At 57.4% G+C, this 21,669-nt stretch overlaps 3 protein-coding genes across 7 annotated transcripts in view; 1 reads left to right on the top strand and 2 right to left on the bottom strand.

Moving 5' to 3' along the window:
• Positions 1 to 852: 852 nt before the first annotated feature.
• Positions 853 to 7,470, bottom strand: CKAP2L (cytoskeleton associated protein 2 like). Of its 2 annotated transcripts, XM_082072665.1 has the most exons (9): positions 7,341 to 7,470; positions 6,574 to 6,640; positions 5,468 to 5,534; positions 4,391 to 5,157; positions 3,789 to 3,999; positions 2,860 to 3,015; positions 2,084 to 2,147; positions 1,735 to 1,879; positions 853 to 1,661 (listed from the first exon to the last, which is right to left on the bottom strand). In XM_082072665.1, exons 1-9 carry the CDS (start codon positions 7,360 to 7,362, stop codon positions 1,418 to 1,420), a joined length of 1,743 nt encoding a protein of 580 aa, XP_081928791.1. In that variant the 5' UTR covers positions 7,363 to 7,470; the 3' UTR covers positions 853 to 1,417. The 2 variants fall into 2 exon arrangements, with proteins under 2 accessions (XP_081928791.1, XP_081928792.1); XM_082072666.1 differs by lacking the exon at positions 2,860 to 3,015.
• A 394-nt stretch (positions 7,471 to 7,864) lies between these two features.
• On the bottom strand, positions 7,865 to 9,602 carry LOC309449999 (interleukin-1 receptor antagonist protein-like). 2 transcript variants are annotated; one of them, XM_082072588.1, is made up of 7 exons: positions 9,445 to 9,602; positions 9,310 to 9,358; positions 9,037 to 9,226; positions 8,760 to 8,930; positions 8,512 to 8,657; positions 8,247 to 8,423; positions 7,865 to 8,100 (listed from the first exon to the last, which is right to left on the bottom strand). In XM_082072588.1, exons 1-7 carry the CDS (start codon positions 9,483 to 9,485, stop codon positions 8,092 to 8,094), a joined length of 783 nt encoding a protein of 260 aa, XP_081928714.1. In that variant the 5' UTR covers positions 9,486 to 9,602; the 3' UTR covers positions 7,865 to 8,091. The 2 variants fall into 2 exon arrangements, with proteins under 2 accessions (XP_081928714.1, XP_081928713.1); XM_082072587.1 differs by having other exon boundaries at positions 7,865 to 8,423.
• A 2,154-nt stretch (positions 9,603 to 11,756) lies between these two features.
• The window catches only part of OGDH (oxoglutarate dehydrogenase), a 33,061-nt gene continuing 23,148 nt past the window's right edge, over positions 11,757 to 21,669 (top strand). For all 3 annotated transcript variants that reach the window (XM_082072490.1, XM_082072491.1, XM_082072489.1), the window contains exons 1-3: positions 11,757 to 11,884; positions 14,806 to 15,055; positions 20,248 to 20,436. In XM_082072490.1, coding sequence (XP_081928616.1) covers positions 14,834 to 15,055; positions 20,248 to 20,436 — 411 coding nt within the window. In that variant the 5' untranslated portion in view covers positions 11,757 to 11,884; positions 14,806 to 14,833. The remainder of the gene's footprint in view (positions 11,885 to 14,805; positions 15,056 to 20,247; positions 20,437 to 21,669) is intronic.

Here is a 21,669-nt window from a genome sequence, read left to right as displayed (position 1 = left end):
GGAGGTTTGTGCATCCACCAACCCCCCCAGGCTGGGTGGCACAGCTGGGGGAACAGCCCTGCACGCTGCTGGTGCACATGTACACATGCAGCCCCCATGTGCACACGTGTTTTCCTGGGGGGGTCAGGCACCGCCGCCTGTTCCTGCCCCGGGTGACCGTTGCCCAGCAGGAACCGCGGCTCGGCAGGCAGAGGGTCACCCCGGTCACCCCGGCGCAGGAAGCGGAGGTGTCCGGCCAGCACACGGGTCACCAGCTCAGTGCCAGCCAGGGCTGGGCCATCGTGGGCCACCGCGTCACCGGGTCACTGGTGACGTGGGTCTGCCGATGGCACCCGGTGGGGGGGTGGGAAGTGGCCCGGACCCACTGTCCTGCTGACCCGTGTCACCAGGCCAGAGTCCGCCCAGTGTCCCCTACAGCGCTGTGTCCCCAGCCACACGCAGCACTGGGGGTGCAGAGCCACAGCGTGGCCATGGGCATCACAGAATCGTTTTGGGTGGAAAAGCCCCTCGAGATCATCAAGTCCACCCATAACCCACCCCCGGCACTGCCCCATGTCCTGAGAACCTCATGTCCGTCTGTCCAGCCCTCCAGGGATGGTGACTCCAGCACTGCCCTGGGCAGCCTGTTCCAATGCCCACAGCCCTTTGGGGAAGAATTTGTTCCCCACATCCAACCTCAGCCTCCCCTGGCGCAACTTGAGGCCGTTTCCTCTGCTCCTGGCGCTTGTTCCTGGGGAGCAGAGCCCGACCCCCCTGGCTCCAAGCTCCTTTCAGGCAGTTCAGAGATCAGAAGGTCTCCCCTCAGCTCCTGGTCTCCAGGCTGACCCTTGCACACGATGCATCAGGCTGTGCTGGACATACACAGCAAAATTTTATTTATTTTCTATTGAAAACAGTGCTCATATACATTTTATATATTTTAAAAAAAGCTTGTAATTATGAAACAAGCTGGAGAAGTGGGCCCATGTGAACCTCATGAGGTCCAACCAGGCCAAGTGCCCTTGGGTTACCAGCCCCTGGTATCGATCCAGGCTGGGGATGGAGCAGCCCTGCGGAGGAATTGGGGTGCTGGGGGATGGAAGGGGGGACAGAGCCGGCAACGTGCACCTGCAGCCCAGGGGCCAACGGTGTCTTGGGCCACATCAGCAGCAGCGTGGGCAGCAGGGCGAGGGAGGGGATTCAGCACAGACACACATGGACCTGCTGGAGAGGGGCCAGAGGAGCCCCAGAAATGCCCTGAGGATGGAACAGCTCTGCTGGGGGACAGGCTGGGAGTTGGAGTGGGTGAGCTGGGAAGGTCCCTTCAACCCAAACTGTTCTTTGATTTTATGGGCCACCCCATCATATTTACATCAGTACAGAAGCCAGTGGAGCACACACACAGGAGAGCCAGCAGACCCATCCCACCACGAGTCGCTCAGCGTTGCTCCGGGGAAAACAAACTCAAATCCTCCAGCTCCGGCACCTCTGGCAAAGCCTTGTTTTTCCGGTAAAAAAACCGAGTCTCTTCCTCGGCCTCCAGGATTTCCCTGAGGGATGACACCACCGTGTCGTGCTCCTGCAGCAGCTCCGGGTAGCAGCTCCAGCCCCCCTCTATGCGCTGTGAGCGCCGCACCGGGGTCACGAGTTTCACCTCCTGGCCTTCCTGCAGCTCCTTCGCCCTGCGGGGGGACGAGAGCGTGTCGGTGAGTCCCACGAGGACACGCAGGGTGCCCGATGCCCGCTCAGCCTTACCTGGACGCAGACTTAACCAGTAACTTGATAGAGCTGGGGAGGGTCCAGGACCCCCGCGCCATGCAGGGAGTCACTTCCACGTGCTGCCTCTTGCTCGGACAAGGTGTTTTAGGCTCCCAGGGAACGGGCTGCTCAGTATTTTCACCTGATGGGAGAAGAAAAGGGCAGAGTAGTCGCAGAAAGCGGCAGCTGGGGAGGCGTGAGGGGCTGGGACAGCCCTGCCAGAGGAATCCTGCCCCCTTTTTGAGATGAGGATTCCAGACTTGGTCTCCAAAGTCAACAAGGACACGGGGTGCTGGGACAGACTGGAAACCACACTGCTCCCCTGCCCACCCCACACGCACGTTACCTTCCGATGTCTGGTATCCAGCCGTCAACCCATCGAAGAGAAATTCTTTGAGCTCCTGGATGGGCTGCAGGGAAAGCAGAACAGAGGTGAGGCCAGGTCTGGCTTGGGAACAGAGACCAGAGCTGCGAATCAATAGGAGAAAAGGTTTTTGGTGCATTAAGACACCCCATGCGGGAGACAGTGGCAAAAGGGCGGCAAAATTCCCCTTCTTGTTGAGAGAAGGGAACGGAGCTGGTGAGGGGCTGGAGCACAAGTGTGATGGAGCGGCTGAGGGACCTGGGGGTTCAGCTGGAGAACAGGAGCTGAGGGGAGACCTTCTGATCTCTGAACTGCCTGAAAGGAGCTTGGAGCCAGGGGGGTCGGGCTCTGCTCCCCGGGAACAAGCGCCAGGAGCAGAGGAAACGGCCTCAAGTTGCGCCAGGGGAGGTTGAGGTTGGATGTGGGAACAATTTCTTCCCCAAAGGGCTGTGGGGCATTGGAACAGGCTGCCCAGGGCAGTGCTGGAGTCACCATCCCTGGAGGGCTGGACAGACGGACATGAGGTTCTCAGGACATGGGGCAGCGCTAGATTTAGGTTCAGTTTGGACTCCATGATCTGGATGGTCTCTTCCAACCAAAATGGTTCCATGATTCTATGCGACAAAAGAGGCCAGACAGCTCTAAATGCCTTTTACGGCTTGTGCTGCTGAACTCATCCCAAAATCCACCCCCTGGATCTCGAGGACACATCCTGGCGCAGCAGCAGGGAACGGGGCAGCTCCCGGCGCCTCACTCACCACCGCGCCAGCGCCGGCTGCCGCCTCGTACAGCTCCTTCCCGTCCACAGGGCCGCTCCGGGCGAGCAGCTTCGCTTTGCAGATCCAGAACTTGGCGAATTTCTCCGCCTGGGGCAGCTGGGACAGCGTGGCAGAGACCTCCTCCGCCCGGCCACCCTGCGGGGACGGCAACGGCCCGGAGAGAGGGGTCAGTGCGCGCCGGGGCTGCTCGCAGCACGGAGCTGCTTTCCCAGCGCTCACCGGGAAAAGGAGAGTCGTAAGAGTTTGTTCTTTTTTGCAAGTTTCCTATGTGACCGTGAACAGATAACAGCTTCCCTGTCTATTTTTTCCCTTGGTTAGTATTGCAGGGGGATGGGAGGGACAGACTCCATGGCGCGGGCACTAACGGAGACACTAAACTCCAGAGCATTCCCAGAGGTGACACTTCGCAGCAGCTGCGAGGGCCACCAAGGACCTACCCCAAGCTGCAAAGTCCACCAGTGACCCACGTCAAGCTGGTTCAATCAGCCGGGGTTGCTGCTGCAGACTGTGCTGCCGGGTACCAGGACACCGGCAACACGAACCCTGCGACCAAGTATTGCTCTGTGTACCCCATTAGCACATCTTGTGTGCCCCAGGCCGATCTGTGACTCCAGGAGGACTTTATCTTTTCCTACATGTGATAGGACCAGAAGAAACGGCCTCAAGTTGCGCCAGGGGAGGTTGAGGTTGGATGTGGGAACAATTTCTTCCCCAAAGGGCTGTGGGGCATTGGAACAGGCTGCCCAGGGCAGTGCTGGAGTCACCATCCCTGGAGGGCTGGACAGACGGACACAAGGTTCTCAGGACATGGGGCAGTGCTGGGGGTGGGTTATGGGTGGACTCGATGATCTCGAGGGGCTTTTCCAACCAGAACGATTCTGTGATCTATGATGCTCTGTGATTCTCACCTCTTCAACACGCTTCAGACACTCAGTTAATATGTTGTTGATCTTCTCCAGGGAGAGCTGCTCTGGTTCCTTCTGCTTCTCCAGTCGCTCTTGCTTCTTTTTCTCCTTGACATTTCTGCAGGGCAGCTTCACGGCAGTTTTCTGAAGCATCACCATAGGCGGCCGCTTGTACACCCTGCCCTTGGCTGCCACCCACGCCTCCAGCTCTTTCCTGTTAAAGGAGACCAAGAGGTCACTGTCACCACCCAACAGATCCCCAGCACTTGGAATTTCCCTCTGGCCACTTCAGCTGCTCTGGAATAACCAGTTCACGTGTCCTAAAAACGCATCCGAGCTCTAGGCTGGGGAAAAACCCCCAAGTTTCAAGGTGCCTTGAAGATAAAACAGGAGAGTGGCCACACACTGCCCTCCAGCTTGCTGAAGCGGTGGGAGAGGAAGCCAGAGTATCCCCAGATCTCATCCCCACCCTGTTTTCTGGGGCATCAAGCTCATTGCTAGAGGGACCCTGTTTCCAGCACTTTGCTGCTGGTTCACCCAGTTAAACTCTTCGAGCTCTGCTGTCCCCTGGATGCGAGGACAAAGTCGGCCAAGCTGCTACTTACCTGCGGTTGGCGGCGCTGGGGGTCTTGGGAACGCGCCCATCCTGAACTCCGCTTGCCCACGGCAGCCTTGGCTTAAACCCTTCTCTTCTACTCCTAAAATCGCTGTGAATCGCCGGAGTTTCGGAGCCGTGTGCGCTGCGAGGCCGGTTTTGGGGGACCGGCGCTCGAGATGCTGCCGCGTGTCTGGGAGGCGCCACCTTCACCTCCTTCCTATCAGCCCCCCCGTTCGCCGCGGGGTTTTGCCATCGCACCGCGCCACCCGCTTGTAGGCTGGACTGCGGGTTTAGGGCCCCCTGGGGTCTGCTGGAGGCCGGCGGCTTTGGGGGAGATCTTTGCAGCTGGGGGGGTCGGCTGCTGTGCTTAAGAGCTGCCCCTGGAACTGCGCCGAGCGGCTTTCTCGCCGTGTCCGTTTTTGCCTGGTTTGCCCCTGTTTTTGTATGTAGCAAATCAGCGGAAGCAGTAAATGACCGAGGGGGCTGCAACGGGTGAGTTTTGACGCTCGGTTTTTGTGATGCGCTCTTTGAACTTGGCACGTTTTTCCAGAATTTATCCTGGATTGGCTTTTCCTCGGCCTGGTAGCTCTTAATTCTGTCCCTCGGGCCCGCGGCGAATCCCGACATCGGCTGTTTCGGCCGCACCGCGGCCGCGCTCTGGGTCGTGCCCAGAGATTTGTGCCGAGCGGCACGTCCAGCGTGTTCTGTGGATTGGGCAGCGCCCTGAGCGCCCTTCTCCGCATTTTTGGGAACGTCGTCCTTGTTCCTGTCAACCTGGAGGCACAAAGCGAAACCTCAGCCCCGAGGAGAGCTCAGCTGGGTCAAACCCTGGTGTCCGAGGGATGTCCCCACAAAGGCCAGTGGTGACAAAGGACACCAACAAAACCCCCACCAGCAGCTGGGCAGAGGATGAGTCTCTCACACTAATTTCCTCTGAAAAATAATGAGTTGACTTATCACCAGCTCTTTAGCAATCTGTTGGCTGCGCCCCATCGGGGTCAGGAACTCCCTGCCCCAGTCTGGGTGCTCAGGCTTCGCTTTGGGCATGAAATATAAAACTTAGACTCAAAAGATTCCTGCTTACCTGCTCTAGTTTAGAAATGGGTTCTGAGGGCTGATTCAGACGATTCGTCTGGTCCTTTAGAAAGGGTCTGTAGGAAGGCAAATAAGGTATCGGGTTATTTAACAGCAAAGGCTCAGTATCTAAAACTCTGCTGGTTGTCGCCATCACAGCTTTTGGAAATCAAAGAGATGTCAGGGAAGTACCACATAATATTAATTCTTTTACTTTTGAGTAGCAACAGAGCAGAAACACAAGACATTGACATCCAAGGTGGTTGTAATCTTACGGCTTCCACTGACAGAGCAGCTCAGCGTTAGGGAAGATTAATGCCTGCGTGATTATCCTTCTGTAATGAGAAAGTCTGGACAGTTGGGATATTGTCCTCTATTCTACACAAGTGCAGCACCAAGCCATAAAGAGAGATCATGAATCTTCTCTTTTCTACTGTATTAGTGAGAAAGTTTCACAGAGACTCAGAAAATACCCAGAAGAGTATTGAAGTGCTGGAGCGGGTCCAGAGAAGAGCAACACGACTGGTGAAGGGACTTGAACACAAGCCCTATGGGGAGAGGCTGAGGGAGCTGGGCTTGTTCAGTCTGGAGAAGAGGAGGCTCAGAGCTGAGCTCAGCCCTCTCTAGAACTACCTGAAGGGCAGTTCTAGCCAGGTGGGGATTGGGCTCTTCTCCCAGGCATCAGCAATAGGACAAGGGGCCATGGGCTTCAACTCTGCCAGGGGAAATTGAGGCTGGAGATTAGAAAGAAATTCTTTACAGAGAGAGTGGTCAGGATTGGAATGGCTGCCCAGGGAGGTGCTGGACTCACCGTCCCTGGAGGTTTTTAAACTGAGATTGGACATGGCACTTAGTGCCATGATCTAGTAAATGGACTGGAGTTGGACCAAGGGTTGGACTCGATGATCTCTGAGGGCTTTTCCAACCCAGTCGATTCTGTGATTCTATGAAGAGCCAATATCAACCAGCAGGAAATGCCAACACTCCTCCTGCTGCCGGTAACTCCACAGAGCGCTGGGGAGCCGGGAATTCAGCTTTACCTCCAGGAATCGCTGCGTGATTTGGGTCCGAAGGGCCCTTTACAGATAATCTAGTGCAAGCATCCTCCTGACTTACTTTGCGCTGGAGCATTTCGGAGTTTCTCGGGCTGCTCGGTTCTGCTGGAGCCACCTCCTCTGCTCCTCTGGGAAGAGATGGGAGGGAAACTCAGCACAGGCACCACAACCTCAGCGTTTGGAGTGTCGATAAGAGTTTTATTTTACATTCTTTGTAATGTAAAGAATTCACAGCTCTCCCCCGCCCCCCACACGAGCCGGGCGGGCGACGCTGTTCCCAGGATTTCCCTGGGTATTTCCACACGTGATGTTGCCCAGAGGGGGAACAGATGGGAAAAGTGAGGAGTGTCTCAACATGGGAGAGACCAGACACCCCCAGTTTGGCCGTGGGGCATCTCACGGTAGGGACAGCCCCGTCCCCAGCGACTGTCACACCCCCAGGTGACAGCCCACACACCGCGGGGGCACCTCAGTCTCCCCCTAAACCTCCCCCTTTGCTTTGATGCTGCACCCCCAAACTACCACCGACCCCCCAGCACACCAACGGGCCACCCCTGAGCGCCCCCCGTCCCCCCCAGCACATCAGTGCCCGCACTTCGCGGGTACCTCCCCCCACCCACCCCCAGGACACGGCCACCCCCGCCCAGGGCCACCCAAACCCCTCTGGGTCACCACAGGGTCCCCACAGGTCCCTCCCAGGGGGCGGCCCCACCCCCCCGGCTCTCCCGCCCCGCAGCAGCCGCTGTTCCCCGTCCCCTCCCGCCCCGCACGGCCCCGGGCGCTCCCCTCGCCCGCACCCCCAGCCCCACGGGGCCCCCCGCTCCTCACCCGCCGCCCCCGCCCGCTCCATGTGCCGATCGCTCGGCCCCAGCGCGGCCGGGAGGCTCCGAGCGCAGAGCGGCGGGTCCGCGACCCGCGTCCTTCAAACCGGAGCGCCAAACGGTCGGCGCCGAGAGGGTGGGGCCAGCGGGCCAGGAGAGAGCTGTGATTGGCCAGAGGCGGCAAATGGGGCGGTGACAACGTGCCCGCTCCGACAGCCCTATTCGCTGCGGGGCGAGGCGGGGGCGGGGAGATGGGCGGGGCGGTGGGCGGGGCCTGGGGCGGGAAAGGAGGAGGTGGTGCCAGCGGCTGTCCCGTTAATTAAGCCCAGTTCCGTCAATTAGCGTGTGTGGCGGCAGCCGGCGTGGCTGAGATGGGATTCTCAGGGACGTGGGTTAGCGGTTGGACTCGATGAGCTTGAAGGGCTTTTCCAAGAAAAATGATTCTCGGAACCAGCGGGATTTTCCCCTCCATAAACCCCCGCACACCAGTAACCCCTATGGAGTAACGACCTGAGCAACGGCATCCTGAGAAACCTTTTATTTCCATCTCCATCCAAATTCCATCTCCATCTCCACCTCCAAAATTTCCATCTCCAACAAATACCCGCATTCCCGATCACAAAACCCACAGTATTTCCAATGAAATGCATATAGGTTAAAGACAAGCGGTGGGCACAATAAATAAGTATAAAGGCACTGGCCAGACACAATAAATAAGGATAAATCGGGGCGACTCGGGCCCACGGGGCCCAGAGCTGCTATTTCACCTGAAATAGACGGGGAGAAAGGGGGTCCCAGCTCGAGGGGGTTTGTACTCGGTACATACAGCCTGAAAACCGGTGACTGCCGGTTGTGTTGGGTCGGGCGCGGGGGCTCCTCAGCGCCCGCTCAGCGCGTAGGTGGCAATATTGACCTGGTCGGGCTTGTCGGTGATGCCGACGGGCTGGCGGGGCTGCAGGGACGTGCAGATGAACCAGCCGGGGAAGGCGGCCGACTCGAAGCGGGTCGTGCCCTCGGTCGGGCTGTCCAGGCGGTAGAAGATGAAGCGGGTCAGCTCCACGCTCTCGATGTCCCTCCTGATGTCGGCTTCCTGCAAGGGAGGGGGTGGAAACGGGGTTCAGGGCGGGATGGCACCCCCCTAGTGCCATGGGACGGAGCCGGTGGGACCCCCCGCTCACCTCCAGCTGCAGCACGGGCTCAGCGCCGCTCAGCACACACGACATGTAGAGCTGGTAGCCCTTGATGCCCAAGGCCACCGGCACCCGCCCGCTGCCCAGGCCGTCCTGCGATGCCCGGGGACGGTACAGAGCGATGTTGAGCTTCACTGCAGAGAGAAGGGACAGGTTAACGGGTGGTCCCGGGGCCGTGGGGTGGCTCCCAGGTGATCTCGGGACAAGGACGTCAGCTCAGGACTGTGTCCCCTCACCTTTCTGCCCAGCGGAGGGTCCCTGCAGGTGCAGAGCCACCAGCTGGGTGGGTGACTCCAGCACGAAGCACTTCTGGGCGATGTCAAGGATGTCGAAGGACTGGGAGCGGGTGTAGCGGTAGACGGGCGCGCCGGCGTAGCTGCTCTCGATCCGGCTGAAGGAAACGGGCTCTGCGGGGACAGAGACGGTCAGGGGGACACCGAGACACAGGGGTCCAAGTGCATCCTCCAAGAGCATCTCCTGGCTGGGGTGATCCCTGACACCATCCCCTCCTACCAAAAATATCATCCAGGAAGTCCCCAAGGTCACTGTCAGCAAAGTCCTTGTGCGCCGGTCGCTTCAGGAGCTTGCTGATGGCCGCTATGAGGACGGCGGCGCGGCGAAAGGTCCTGGTGGGGTGTCCCTTGGTCGCCACCACCTGGATGCCCACCCCGGGTGATGTCACTTCCAAGTCCAGGCGGGGTTTCTGGGGAGGAAAGGGGACATGCGGTGAGACCGCGGCTTCGCCATCACGGGGTCCCAGGGCCATTCCCACCGCCCCAGCGTTACCTTCTGCGGGCAGACGCAGTTCGGGCCATAAAATGTCTCTTCATTGAGGCTGGAAGGAAAGGAGAGATGGTGACGCCAGGGCCACTATGGGTGGCATCGTGTCCCCAGCATCCCCTCCGGCACAGCCACGCTTACCTGCTGCTCTCCAGAGTGTCCAAATCGGGGACAAACGCCATTTCCACTGCTGACTGCGAAAACCGGCGCAGAAACCTGCTGGTGCCTGTGGAGTGTTGCGGCGCTGGGCTGCCTGCTCCTGCCTGCTCCTGCCTGCTCCTGCCTGCAGCGGGGCTTGGGCGCTCTCTGATCCGGCAGCGGCACAGCGGGTTTTCAAGAGCTGCTGGAAGGAAGCGCCGTCACAGCGGGATTTCCACCTTTCGCAACGCCCGGGTTCGCCCAGTTCCTCTAGCGAGATAGCGAGAGACGGGGGCCTGGATGTCCCCGCGCAGCGCTGTGGGGCTGGGCATGGTGCAGAGCAGGGGGACGTTTGGGGCAGAGCAGGGGGATGTTTGGGGTCAATATGTGGGGCAGAGCAGGGGGACGTTTGGGGCAGAGCAGGGGGATGTTTGGGGTAAACATGTGGGGCAGAGCAGGGGGATATTTGGGGTTGGTGTGTGGGGCGGGCGGGATATTTGGGGTCAACATATGGGACAGAACAGGGGGATGTCTGAGGTCAATGTGTGGGGCAGAGCAGGGGGATATTTGGGGTTGGTGTGTGGGGTGGCCAGGATATTTGGGGTCAACATATGGGACAGAGCAGGGGGACGTCTGAGGTCAATGTGTGGGGTAGAGCAGCGGGATGTTTGGGGTTGGTGTGTGGGGCAGGAGGGATATTTGGGGTCAACGTATGGGACAGAGCAGGGGGATGTTTGAGGTCAATGTGTGGGCAGAGCAGGGGGATGTTTGGGGTCAATATGTGGGGTGGATATTTGGGGCCAACATTTGGGGCAGAGCAGGGGGATGTTTCGGGTCAATGTGTGGGGCAGAGCAGGGGGATATTTGGGGTTGGTGTGTGGGGCGGGCGGGATATTTGGGGTCAACATATGGGACAGAGCAGGGGAACATCTGAGGTCAATGTGTGGGGCAGAGCAGGGGGATGTTTGGGGTCAACATGTGGGGCAGAGCAGGGGGATGTTTGAGGAGAGCAGAGGGATGTTTGGAGTCAGCGTATGGGGCAGAGCAGAGGGATGTTTGGGGTCAATGAGTGGGGCCAGAGCTCGCATGCTGACCCTCGGTGGCCGTGCTGACCCAGCCCCATCGCATGGGGGCCGCGATGACGCCCGCCCTCGTCACCTCGCCAGGGCCGGGGACCGCAACTGCCCCGGAAGGGGCCGGTGGCGCAAGCGTGGCCACCCCGCCATTTCCCAAAGCTTCCTCCTGCGCTGCCCAGGCTGGTGGCACCGCTGTCCCTCCATCACCCTTCCTGTCCCCAATATCCGAGGTGCAGGACCCCACTGTCCTCTTGGTCCCTTGTGCCCACCCGCACTGCCCTGGGGATGCAGATTTGGGGACAGTCCTTGTCCCCGCTCCGCAGGACGCCCCGTGTCCAGCCGGGGTGCTGGTGGTTGCGCCACGTTGGCCATGCCGGGTGCGTGCGTGGCCAGGCTTGCGTGGCCTTGGGCTGTCGGGGTGTTTTCCTGGCGCCCGTTTCACTTCCCGAAAGCGCCGTCCGGACCCGTGCCGACTCTCGGCTGGCGCGGCCGTGACTCACCCAGCAGGAAATTGCCACCAACCCCAAAACTGGGCCCCACCTGCTCACCCAGCCCTGCCCGCGTCCCTGGCCAGCTCTGCCTGTCCCCTGTACAGCTGTCACCTGTGCCAGGATGTCCCTGAAGGCCTGAGGTCCCCCAGGCCATGGGGTCTGCCATACCAGGGGGTCCCCGAGCCATGGTGGGGTCCCTAGGCCATATGAAGGTCCCCAGGCCATGGCGGGGTCCCCAGATCATATGAAGGTCCCCAGGCCATGGCAGCAGTCCCCAAGTCATGGTGGGGTCCCCAGCCCACTGCATGGGTCCCCAGGCCATGGTGGGGCTCCTCATGGCATACTGGCGGCCCCAGGCCATGGTGGGGCTCCTCATGGCATACTGGCAGCCCCAGGCCATGGTGGGGCTCCTCAGGGCATCCTGGTGTCCCCAGGCCATGGTGATGAACCTCAGGTGACAACACGAGGTCCCCAGGCCATACCAGGCGTCCCCAGGCTCTGGTGTGTGTGCCCAGGCTATGGCGGTGGTCACCAGGCCATGGTGGGGGTCCCAAGGGCACTGCAGGGTCCCCAGGCGATAGCAGAAGGTCCCCAGGCCACTCGGGGGGTCCCCAGGCCCGAGGCGGACGCCGCACCCGGTAACCATGGCGACCACCCCACTCTGGTCCCCGCCGCCCAAGCCACGCCCCCGGGCTTGATTCCGCCCCGCGCGAGGCCGCGCAGGCGCTTTGGGAAGGGCTGGGAGGGGGCGTGGCGGCAGGCGGGGGCGTGGCGACGCGGTGACGCAGCGTTCGGGGCGGGGCGGGGCTGGGCGGCAGCCTGCGGTTGGGGACCGCTGTCAGAGCCGGGCCACGAGCGGGGCGGACGGACGTACAGGTAGGAGCCGCGGTGGGGCCGGGGCGGGCGGCGGGACGGGGCCGGGCTGGACCGGGGCAGGCCGGGGCGAGAGCCAGGGGCGGAAGGGAGCGGGGGCTGCGCTGGGCTAGGCGGGGCGCGGCCGCTCCCCGGTGTCCTTGGCGCCGCCGCCCGGGCGCCTCAGGGCGGGGGGAGGGCGGGACTACCTCTAGAAGGGCAGCCCGGCCCAGCCAATAGGAAGGCGGCTGGGCGCTTCACGCCGCTCCTATAGGCGGCGAGGGGCGCGAAGCCCGGGCGGTGGCCGCGGGTGCTGATTGGCGGGCGTTGGAGCGGGGGCGGGGCCGTCGCGCGTTCTTGTGTGTGTGGGGTCGCGCGCGGCGGGCCGGGGTTCGTTGCCCCGTTTTCCGCGCCCGCCCGCACGTGGGGCCCCGCGGGGCTCCCCTGGGTCCTGCCGCCCGCCGGGTGGATCCCCCGCTCCCACCCGCCCGGGGGGATCCCGGAGGGCTCAGGCGGCCGCGGGGTTCGAGGGGTCCGACGGTGCAGCCCCGGAGAGGATCAGCGCCGACCTCCCGCTGCGCCGGGTCCTGGTGCTGGAGCGGCTGGGCCAGCAGCGCGGCGGCAGCCTCACCCCACTGCTTCCATTAGCACTGAATTTCTTCCTATTTTAGCCCAAAATAAAGCACAATTCCACAGTAACTGCCCTCTGGGGCAGGTGTCACGGATTCTGGCTCCTGGGGGTCAAATTTAGTACCTTAATCTGCGTAACAGTCCGCTCTCGCCTCTCCCAGCCATTAACCTGGTACGAATATTCCTGCTGTTTGGCGCAATTTGGGCTGCGATCCAACTGTCGCCGCGAGAACTTCCTCTCCCGAATTCTCCTCGGCTGTAACTCCTCCACGAGCTTTGTGCTCCCCGGGCGACCCTGCTTATCTCAGCCCTTGGTTTCCTACGCCCTTGGTCCCGGTCGTTGCGCTTTCATTTTGATTTTATCTCAGAATCACCCCTGCTCCTCAGCGCCCCGGCCCACGCCTTCGCCAAGCCGACTCCTGCGAAAGGCCCTCAAAGAACCGGCCGGTTCTGCTCCTTTCGGGCCAAACACTGGTATAAACCCACCTATTTTTCCAGAGAGGTCACCGGGACTCTGAGCGGCAGAGCTGAAATCGGATACCGAAGCCCGAGATGCCGCCGACGCTTTCGTCCTAAAGCTCTTTCCCGGCTGCACGCGTGCCTGCGTGTGACAATCTAAAATATCTGCGTGTGTTTTGCCGCTTTAAATCTGAGGAGGGTAAGCTGGGAAAATGCCGCGCTCGCCATCCTGCACCTGCCTCCTGCCATCTCTTGCCCGTTACGCTCGGGGTTTGACCGCGGGCAGAAGCGAGCGGAGCAGGGTGGGGAGCACGAGCGCTTTTCCTTTCTTCTCCTGGAGAAATCCATGAAAAGTCTTGGCTGAATTAGAGCGATCCCGGCTTTTCCTTGCGTTCTTTGGACCAAAATGTTGCATTTTGAAGCAGCAAGAATAGCTGAGTGGCCACAACTAGGTTCAGCAAGGCAAATCTGGAAGCCTGGCTGATGAAACGCCGGTAGTGAAGGTGTAAATTCTTTTTTCTCCGCTGCAAAAATTCATTTTAATCTGGTGAACGCTTTGACATTGGGCTGCTGCTCGTTAAACTGGTCGGGGATGTGGAGCCCGGCCAGCTGGGTCAGGTCCAGCCTCGGGTGCTGCCTCTGGCGGGAGGAGCCGGTTGGAAAGGGCAGCTCCGAGAAGAGCTGGATCCGAGCACCGGCGCTTCCTAGAGATGATCTGACCCCAACGCTTCCCCTCGCGTTCGGATGCACGTAACGAGGAGCATCGTTAACCCCAGGACATGCAGAGCTGCAAGGTGGAGTTTGCTGGGGGGCCTTTGAGAGGTTTCGCACCAGCTCGGCGTTATTTTCTGGGTTCTCCGGGCAGGTGTAAACCCCTCTTTGGGTTGTTTGACTCCGTCGCCTTCGTGGGTCTGAGTTTTTAAGGAGGAGCAATGAAGCGGTTTGTCCTGGAGCCACATCTCGGATGCTTTGCACTACCCTACCTCTGTTTTGCGAGGGATCTTCCCCGTCGCTGTTTTCTTCACGGCTTTGTTGTGGCGCATGTAACACGCAAACCTCAGCTGAACAGAGTGGTCGCGGGGTGAGTAAAGCAGCAAAAACCGAAGCCGATACCTTCCATGTGGGAGAGAGAGCAACAGAAAAAGCTTCCGAATGGGGTTGGTGTGATGAGAGTTCTCCTGCGACTGGGGGGAGTGTGTCCCACTAGTCTGGATCAGCTCGATGTGAAGGAAAATGTGACATTCAGCATGAAAATCCAGCTGATAACCAGTTTTTTCCGATACCGTTCTGGGCATGGTGTTTGTCTTTCAACTTGTGCATCGCTGCAAATGGGAGCTCCAAGGGCCAAAGTGTCCGACACTTTGGAATCTGAGTTTTGTCGAGAGGATTTTCCTGTTTAAAACAAACAAAGAGGTTTCTCGGAGGAAGAATCAAAAAGTCAGACGACACCAAAGCATCCTTTGTGAATTTATTATCAGAAAAGGAGACGACGCTGGCTAGGAACTGAAGAGGAAAGCGCTGGGGCGACCTGATGTGTTATACGTTTAATTTCACTGTTGAACGTGCCGTATTTTGTATGAAGGTGCATATGTATAAACAACATAAAGATACACAATTAATATAAAGATGTAAGAAGGTGCGTGTGGCTTTGATGTGTGTTGTTTGAGGCTGGTGTTGGGCACCTCGCTGTTTTTCAGCCCCATGTCAGGGCAGGTGATGCCGCTCAGTGGGATGGGGTGGACACCTCAATCTGAATTTAAAACTGATCCTGAGCCTGGTTCTTGTGCTCGGGGTGATCCCCGCTCTGCGCTCTCCTGGTATTATTTCTAACCCGCTTTTCCCTTCTCTCCCAACAGGAAAACCGCGTGAGGCGCCGGGACAAACATGCTTAACTTAAGGACTTGTGCGGCAAAGCTGAGGCCGTTGACGGCCTCACAGACTGTAAAGACAATTTCCCAACACAGGCTGGCGGCGCCCAGGACGTTTCAACAAATCAGGTGCTACAGCGCACCGGTGGCTGCCGAGCCTTTTTTGAGCGGGACTAGTTCAAACTACGTGGAGGAAATGTATTACGCGTGGCTGGAAAATCCCAAAAGTGTACATAAGGTAAGGAGCAACCTCGCCAGGAGATTTTATTGCCTTCGCTTCTCTCTGTATCCCAGCGGCGGGCGCAGGTAAGTGCGACGTCCCGAGGAGGATTCGCGGATCGTCCTTCTGCCTCGTTTTGCCCGAAGGAAACGTCAGCGATTCCTTGAGCGAGAGCCAAGAGGAGTTTTTCTGTTCCGGAGGGAATGCGGCAGCGTCCTGGATCGCAACGGATACAAGGATCTCCTGGGAATCCACCTTTGATAAGCTCCTGATGCTTTGTTTCTTCCAGCTCCGATGGCTCGTTGGGATTATTCGGAGCGGATGGGGGAAGGCAGGGGGGGTATTTTCCACATCTTTGTGCTTCTGGTGTTGGATGTTTGGGGTGGATGGGCTGTAGTTAAGCTTGACTTTGAGTTGGAGCGTGTCAAGCCAGCTTGCTGACCTGCAGCCCGGGCCGGGGGGACTGGCTCTGGTGGCAGAAAATGTCGGTGTTTCTCAAGGAAAACATTCCTCTACTGACTAAATTCCAGTATTACCCAGGGGGGTTTAAGGCGGTTTCCTACAGAGCGGGGATTTTCATTACGCACGAGCGGTTTGCAAAGCAGGATGCGATGGTCGAAGGAGCAGCGGAGGGCGGGCGAGGGATCTCGCCCCGGCGCTGAGCGTGTTTGTGGTGGCACCGAGCCAAAAGGGTGCCGGAAAGGTCTTGGGGTAGGATCCAAGCTGGATTTTCACACAAAGTGTTGACTTTCCGCTGCTTTCGAGGCAAACGGGTGGCTGAGCCAAGCAATAGCGACTTAGCAAAAGCAAACTATGGCGGTTTGGGTTGCGCCTTTTGGCAAATAGCGGCGTGAAGTCTCCCCGGGTGTGGTTCAACCATGAATCGCCACTCTGGAGTCTTAAGTTCAAAACGAGTGGGGGTTCACCAGTTGGGTCTTTGACAAAGAGTCTTCATGGTTTGATCTGCAGACCCTGCTCAGTCTTGAGCAGATGTGAGAGGAACCATGAGGCGGGGCAGCTGGTTGGGAGGTGGATTTTGGGGTCCTCTGCATCTTTTCTGGTCTTATGTCCCCTTTAACGTACCCCCGTGGCTCCATCGGCTCGGGGAGGGGGCAGAGGAGCTCGGCAGCTGAAGAAATGGGCGGAGAATTGAGGTTGGAAGGAGCGGCTGGAGCTCCTGGCCTGGCTGCCGTGGAGGTGACACCACCTGGGGTGACATCCGGCTCTGGGGCTCGTGCGCTCACGTTCCGGGCACCTCAAGGGTGGCACCGAAGCAGCCCAGCGTGTCACCTGCTCCCGAGGAGCTTTGGCACCGGCCCGTTAGACGAGGTCAGGCCTGAGGGTGGAGGGCCCAGACCCAGCCTGCGCCTCTGCCCTTGGTGCCCTTGGCTTTCCCCCCCCTTTTTTTGCTTCCCCCCCCCCCCTTTTTTTGCTTCCCTCCCCCCCCCTTTTTTTGCTCCCCCCCCCCTTTTTTTGCTCCCCCCCCCTTTTTTTGCTCCCCCCCCCCCATTTTTGCCCCCCCCCCTTTTTTGCTTCCCCCCCCTTTTTTGCTTCCCCCCCCTTTTTTGCTTCCCCCCCTTTTTTTGCTTCCCCCCCCTTTTTTTGCTTCCCCCCCCTTTTTTTGCTCCCCCCCCCCTTTTTTTGCTTCCCCCCCCTTTTTTTTGCTTCCCCCCTTTTTTTTGCTTCCCCCCTTTTTTGTTTTTTTTCTTTTTTGTTTTTTTCTTTTTTGTTTTTTTCTTTTTTGTTTTTTTCTTTTTTGTTTTTTTCTTTTTTGTTTTTTTCTTTTTTGTTTTTTTCTTTTTTTTTTCTTTTTTGTTTTTTTTCCTTTTTTCCCTTTTTTTGTTTTTGTTTTTCCCCCCATTTTTTCCCCTCCTGTCTTTTTTTTTTGTTTTTTTTTTCCCTGTTTTTTTTCTTTTTTTTTTTGTTTTTGTTTGTTTGGTTTTTTTCCCATTTCTTTTTTTTTGTTTTTTTCCCCCTTTTTTGTTTTTTTTTTTTCCTTTTTTCCCCCATTTTTTTTTCCGTGTGTTTTTTCTCTGTTTTTCTTTTTTCTGTGAGTTTTTCTTTTTTCCTGTTTGTTTTTTTATCTTTCCTGTTTTTTTATCTTTCCTGTTTTTTTTATCTTTCCTGTTTTTTTTTATCTTTCCTGTTTTTTTATCTTTCCTGTTTTTTTTTATCTTTCCTGTTTTTTTTATCTTTCCTGTTGTTTTTTCCTTTCCTGTTGTTTTTTTCTTTCCCGTTTGTTTTTTTTCTTTCCCGTTTGTTTTTTTCTTTCCTGTTTGTTTTTCCTTTCCTGTTTTTTTTTCCTTTCCTGTTTTTTTTCCTTTCCTGTGTTTTTTCCTTTCCTGTTGTTTTTTCCTTTCCTGTTGTTTTTTCCTTTCCTGTTGTTTTTTCCTTTCCTGTTGTTTTTTCCTTTCCTGTTGTTTTTTCCTTTCCTGTTGTTTTTCTTTCCTGTTTTTTTCTTCTCTTTCCTGTGTTTTTTTTTCCTTTCCTGTTTTGTGTTTTTTTTCCCCTGTTTTTTCTTTTTTTGGTCTGTTTTTGTTTCTTTTTCCCTTCTTTCCTGGGTTTCCCGTGTTTCCCTCAACCAGCGCAGAGCTGGGACACGACCGTCTGTCCCCAATGAGCAAACCCAGTGAACATCCCCTATGCAGACACCAGTGATTAAACTGCGAAATACACTCAGTGTTTGTCTGGAGAAGGGAAGATTGGGGAAAGAAGACAAGAAAAGAATAAGCAGCCTCTGTGTTTAGGTTGAAGAGATGTAAGGGGGTGCAGCTCTGCCTGTCCATATGTACCTCAAACAGTCTTTAATGTGGACTTCTTAATATGCCAGTGCTTTGATTTTTTTTTTAATATTGAAGGGGTTTTTTGACCACGATGCCTGCAGAGCATGTTGTGTAACCCTTGGCTTCACCGTCCCTGTGCTGGGACCTGGGGAGGAAAAACCTCGAATCCTGGGGCAGTTCTGGGCCCCTCAGCTCAGGGCTCAAAATGGCGGCACCAAAATCACCTCAGGGCTCAAAATGGCGGCACCAAAATCACCTCAGGGCTCAAAATGGCGGCCCCAAAATGACCTCAGCACACAAAATGGCGGCCCCAGGGGTGGCGGGATCACCTCATGAAAGGCCTTGATGTGCTGGAGTGAGTTGAGAGAAGGGAACGGAGCTGGTGAGGGGCTGGAGCACAAGTGTGATGGAGCGGCTGAGGGACCTGGGGGTTCAGCTGGAGAACAGGAGCTGAGGGGAGAATCAGAGAATCATTTAGGTTGGAAAAGCCCCTCAAGATCATCAAGTCTCCCCCACCCCCGGCACTGCCCCATGTCCTGAGAACCTCATGTCCGTCTGTCCAGCCCTCCAGGGATGGTGACTCCAGCACTGCCCTGGGCAGCCTGTTCCAATGCCCACAGCCCTTTGGGGAAGAAATTGTTCCTAAATCCAACCTCAACCTCCCCTGGCGCAACTTGAGGCCGTTTCCTCTGCTCCTGGCGCTTGTTCCTGGGGAGCAGAGCCCGACCCCCCTGGCTCCAAGCTCCTTTCAGGCAGTTCAGAGATCAGAAGGTCTCCCCTCAGCTCCTGGTCTCCATGTCACCTGGATGAAGGTAAAATCCCCCTCCTCGCCATTAAGCAGAATAACTGTTGGGGCCGTTCAGCGTCTCCCAGGGGATTCATGAGCTCCCCAGGCACCAGAAACCCCAGAGGTGACTCTTGAATTCCAAACCACCTCAGCAGCTCAAAAGCTGATGCTTTTATAGCGTTTATCAGCGAGCCTGAAATACTCCGTAATTACATTGGGCAATAAAGCGTTTAGGGAAAGTGCCCGAGCCGACCCAGCCGGTGCCACACCTTGTTTGCAGAGCTTAAATGGACTTTTTCTTTCAGGACAGAAGTGAATTGCATGTCCAAGAGGTGAATATTGTTGAATGTCAAATGGCTCTGCCCCGTCCCCCCAGCTCCCTGGGATGGCACATCCTCCCTTTTTCTTGCCTGTCTTTATTTTCCGCTACATTAAACAACCTTAAACCGCCGAGCAAAGCAGCCAGACGGGTTCCTCCCCATCTCAGGGTTCTCATCCCTTCTCCTCACAGGAGCCGGTGGCTTTTGGGACAACTGTGGCCCTGGGGACAGGGCTTGGGCCGCCCTCACCACGGCCACAAGTGAGGGCGGTACAAAAAGCAGCTTTTCCCCCTGTCATTAACACCCAACCGTGACAATGAGGTTGGGTGTTTTCTATCTTTGCTGCTTTTTTTTTAATTTTAATCCTTTGGAGGAGCTATTGTTTATCAGTTACGGTGCCAAATTGTTCCTGGATTTTATTTCTGTTCCTTCAGCGTGACCCGTTTCTAAATTTAATCACCTCGCGCAGCCGCGCGATGGGGCGGGTGGGTAAATCCAGGCTGGAAATAGTTGTCCTGGGGCATGTGATGGGTGCTGGAGCTGGAGGAGCCCAGCAAAGGGGGAGAGCTGCTGCTCCCCCAGCCGAGGTCACGTTTTCAGTCCCTTCCACCCTGCAAAATCTGCCTTTTCTGCCCCAAAACACCGTGCACGGCTCTTCTGGTTTCAACACACAGAGATGGGGCTCAGGGTGCTGGGCTCTCTTGGGCCAAAACCAAGGGGCAAACCTGCGGTTGTTGGGTCTGGGTATGTGCAGACGTCGCGTTTGCCGTCGTCCCCTGCGATCGCTCAGCGCACATGGGAAGGGATGGACTGGGAACGTGACAGGAGGACGTGGTTTGGACTTTGCTCGTGCCGACTCGTTATGGCCTCTCCAATTAGCGTTTTGCCCGGGACGCTTTCGGGCAGCGCTGGATAAATGCCACAAAGCGCCACCAAGTCTGTCAGGGGCTGTTTTGGGGGGTTTGCTCTGTTTTTTTAGCAGAGCAGAGGTGACATCTGCCTCGCTAAGGACACGGGGGAGCTGGCATGGCGCTGTCTGCTCAGCACCGCCCTTGCCCAAAGGGAGGGGGGCGCTCAGGATGGGCTCACGCCAAGAGAAACAACCCAAACGGATGGGAAGGAGGATAATGGTGTAACTGGGGTAGCGGGAGAGCTTTATTCAGGGCAGGCAGGTGCCTTTTGCATGGAGCTGGGGCACGGGGGGCGCAGCTCTGCTCTCCTCATAGTGACAATAAAGCTGAGACCCCCGTAACCTCAAGCGAGAAGGTGTTTGAGTCGCGGGTACTGACCCTGTCCCCTCACTTCTTCCCCTTTTTCTAGTCGTGGGACATCTTCTTTCGCAACGCCAACGCCGGAGCTGCTCCAGGCACCGCTTACCAAAGCCCTCCGCCCCTGAGCACCAGCCTTTCCACCCTGTCCCAAGCCCAGTTCCTGGTTCAAGCCCAGCCTAACGTGGATAAGCTGGTCGAGGACCATCTCGCAGTGCAATCGCTCATCAGGGCGTATCAGGTAAGGCGACGCGTGCGGTTGGCGCGTGTGTTTTTGCGTGGATGTGCCTGGCTTTAAACGGGAGCTGCTGATCTGTTGGGGCAGGAGCTCAGCTGACGCTTTGCTGGATAATAGGAAGATTAAAGCTATTGTCACCCATTTGGGTGGCAGGGAGGGGGAGGTCTTGTCCACACGGGGTGGTTTCCTGGCTTCTGGAATGATGCTCTCGTGCTCGGGCTCCTGCCACGCTCAGCAGTGACATCGGACACGCGTCCTGCTTCCCCCACCTTGCTGAGAGAACTTCTGAGGTCCTAAAAGAAAAGGTCATAAAACATTTCCCTGCGATTTGGGAGCGGGATGAGGGCCGTGGTGTTGCTGGGCTGCCGCTCGGACCGATGCTGCCAAAGTCAAGCTGACAAAGAAGGAAACATCCTGTGGCCAGGGGATGGCCAGCTGATATTTTAACTTGAGAGAGCATTTAAATGTGTTTCTACATCGGTGTCATCCTGTCACCTGTGGTCGCACCCTGGTTTGTCAAGTGTGAGAGCTTTAATTGGGGCTGCGGTGGAGGTGCGACTGTCGTCTGCTCACCTATTCCTGCAAAGAAGCCCCCGCGCCAGGTCGCGTTCGTGTTCAGGTACGGGGAAAATCCAACGTACGAGGCCACAGGTTAAGGCAAGAACTGCAGCGCTGGGCAAGTCCAAAGGTCTGTCCGGCCTTGGTCCCGCTCTCTGGCTTGAGGAACGTGGCCCAGCCCTGCCTGACCTTATCAGCCAAGGCGCCGACGTCAGCGCTGGGGCACTGCCCTGCGTTTCTTGAAGGAGGAGAAGCTGGGACGTGTTTGTGGGACCTGAGCACCCGGGCAGCGCTCTCCAGCTTGGGCAGATCCTGGCGAGTTGTTTCTAAAGGCCGTGGGGCTCTCGCCGGTGGAACACGTGAGCGGACGCCAAGTTCAGACAAGACGCGATTGATGTAGTTGGAGGCGGCAGCTCCAAGTCATAGAATCATTTTGGTTGGAAAAGCCCCTTCAGGATCATGGAGTCCAACCATAACCCACCCCTGGCACTGCCCCATGTCCTGAGAACCTCATGTCCGTCTGTCCAGCCCTCCAGGGATGGCGACTCCAGCACTGCCCTGGGCAGCCTGTTCCAATGCCCACAGCCCTTTGGGGAAGAAATTGTTCCCAATGTCCAAAGTCAGCGATTCGAACACAAAATCTGTAACTTCTTCTGCATCCCCATCACTTCCCCGGGC

The sequence above is a fragment of the Streptopelia decaocto genome (genome assembly GCF_964273445.1).
Source record: "Streptopelia decaocto genome assembly, chromosome: 25".
Taxonomy (NCBI): domain Eukaryota; kingdom Metazoa; phylum Chordata; class Aves; order Columbiformes; family Columbidae; genus Streptopelia; species Streptopelia decaocto.
The sequence above is the reverse complement of the archived record's forward strand: the minus strand, read 5'-3'. Positions and strand labels throughout refer to the sequence as shown.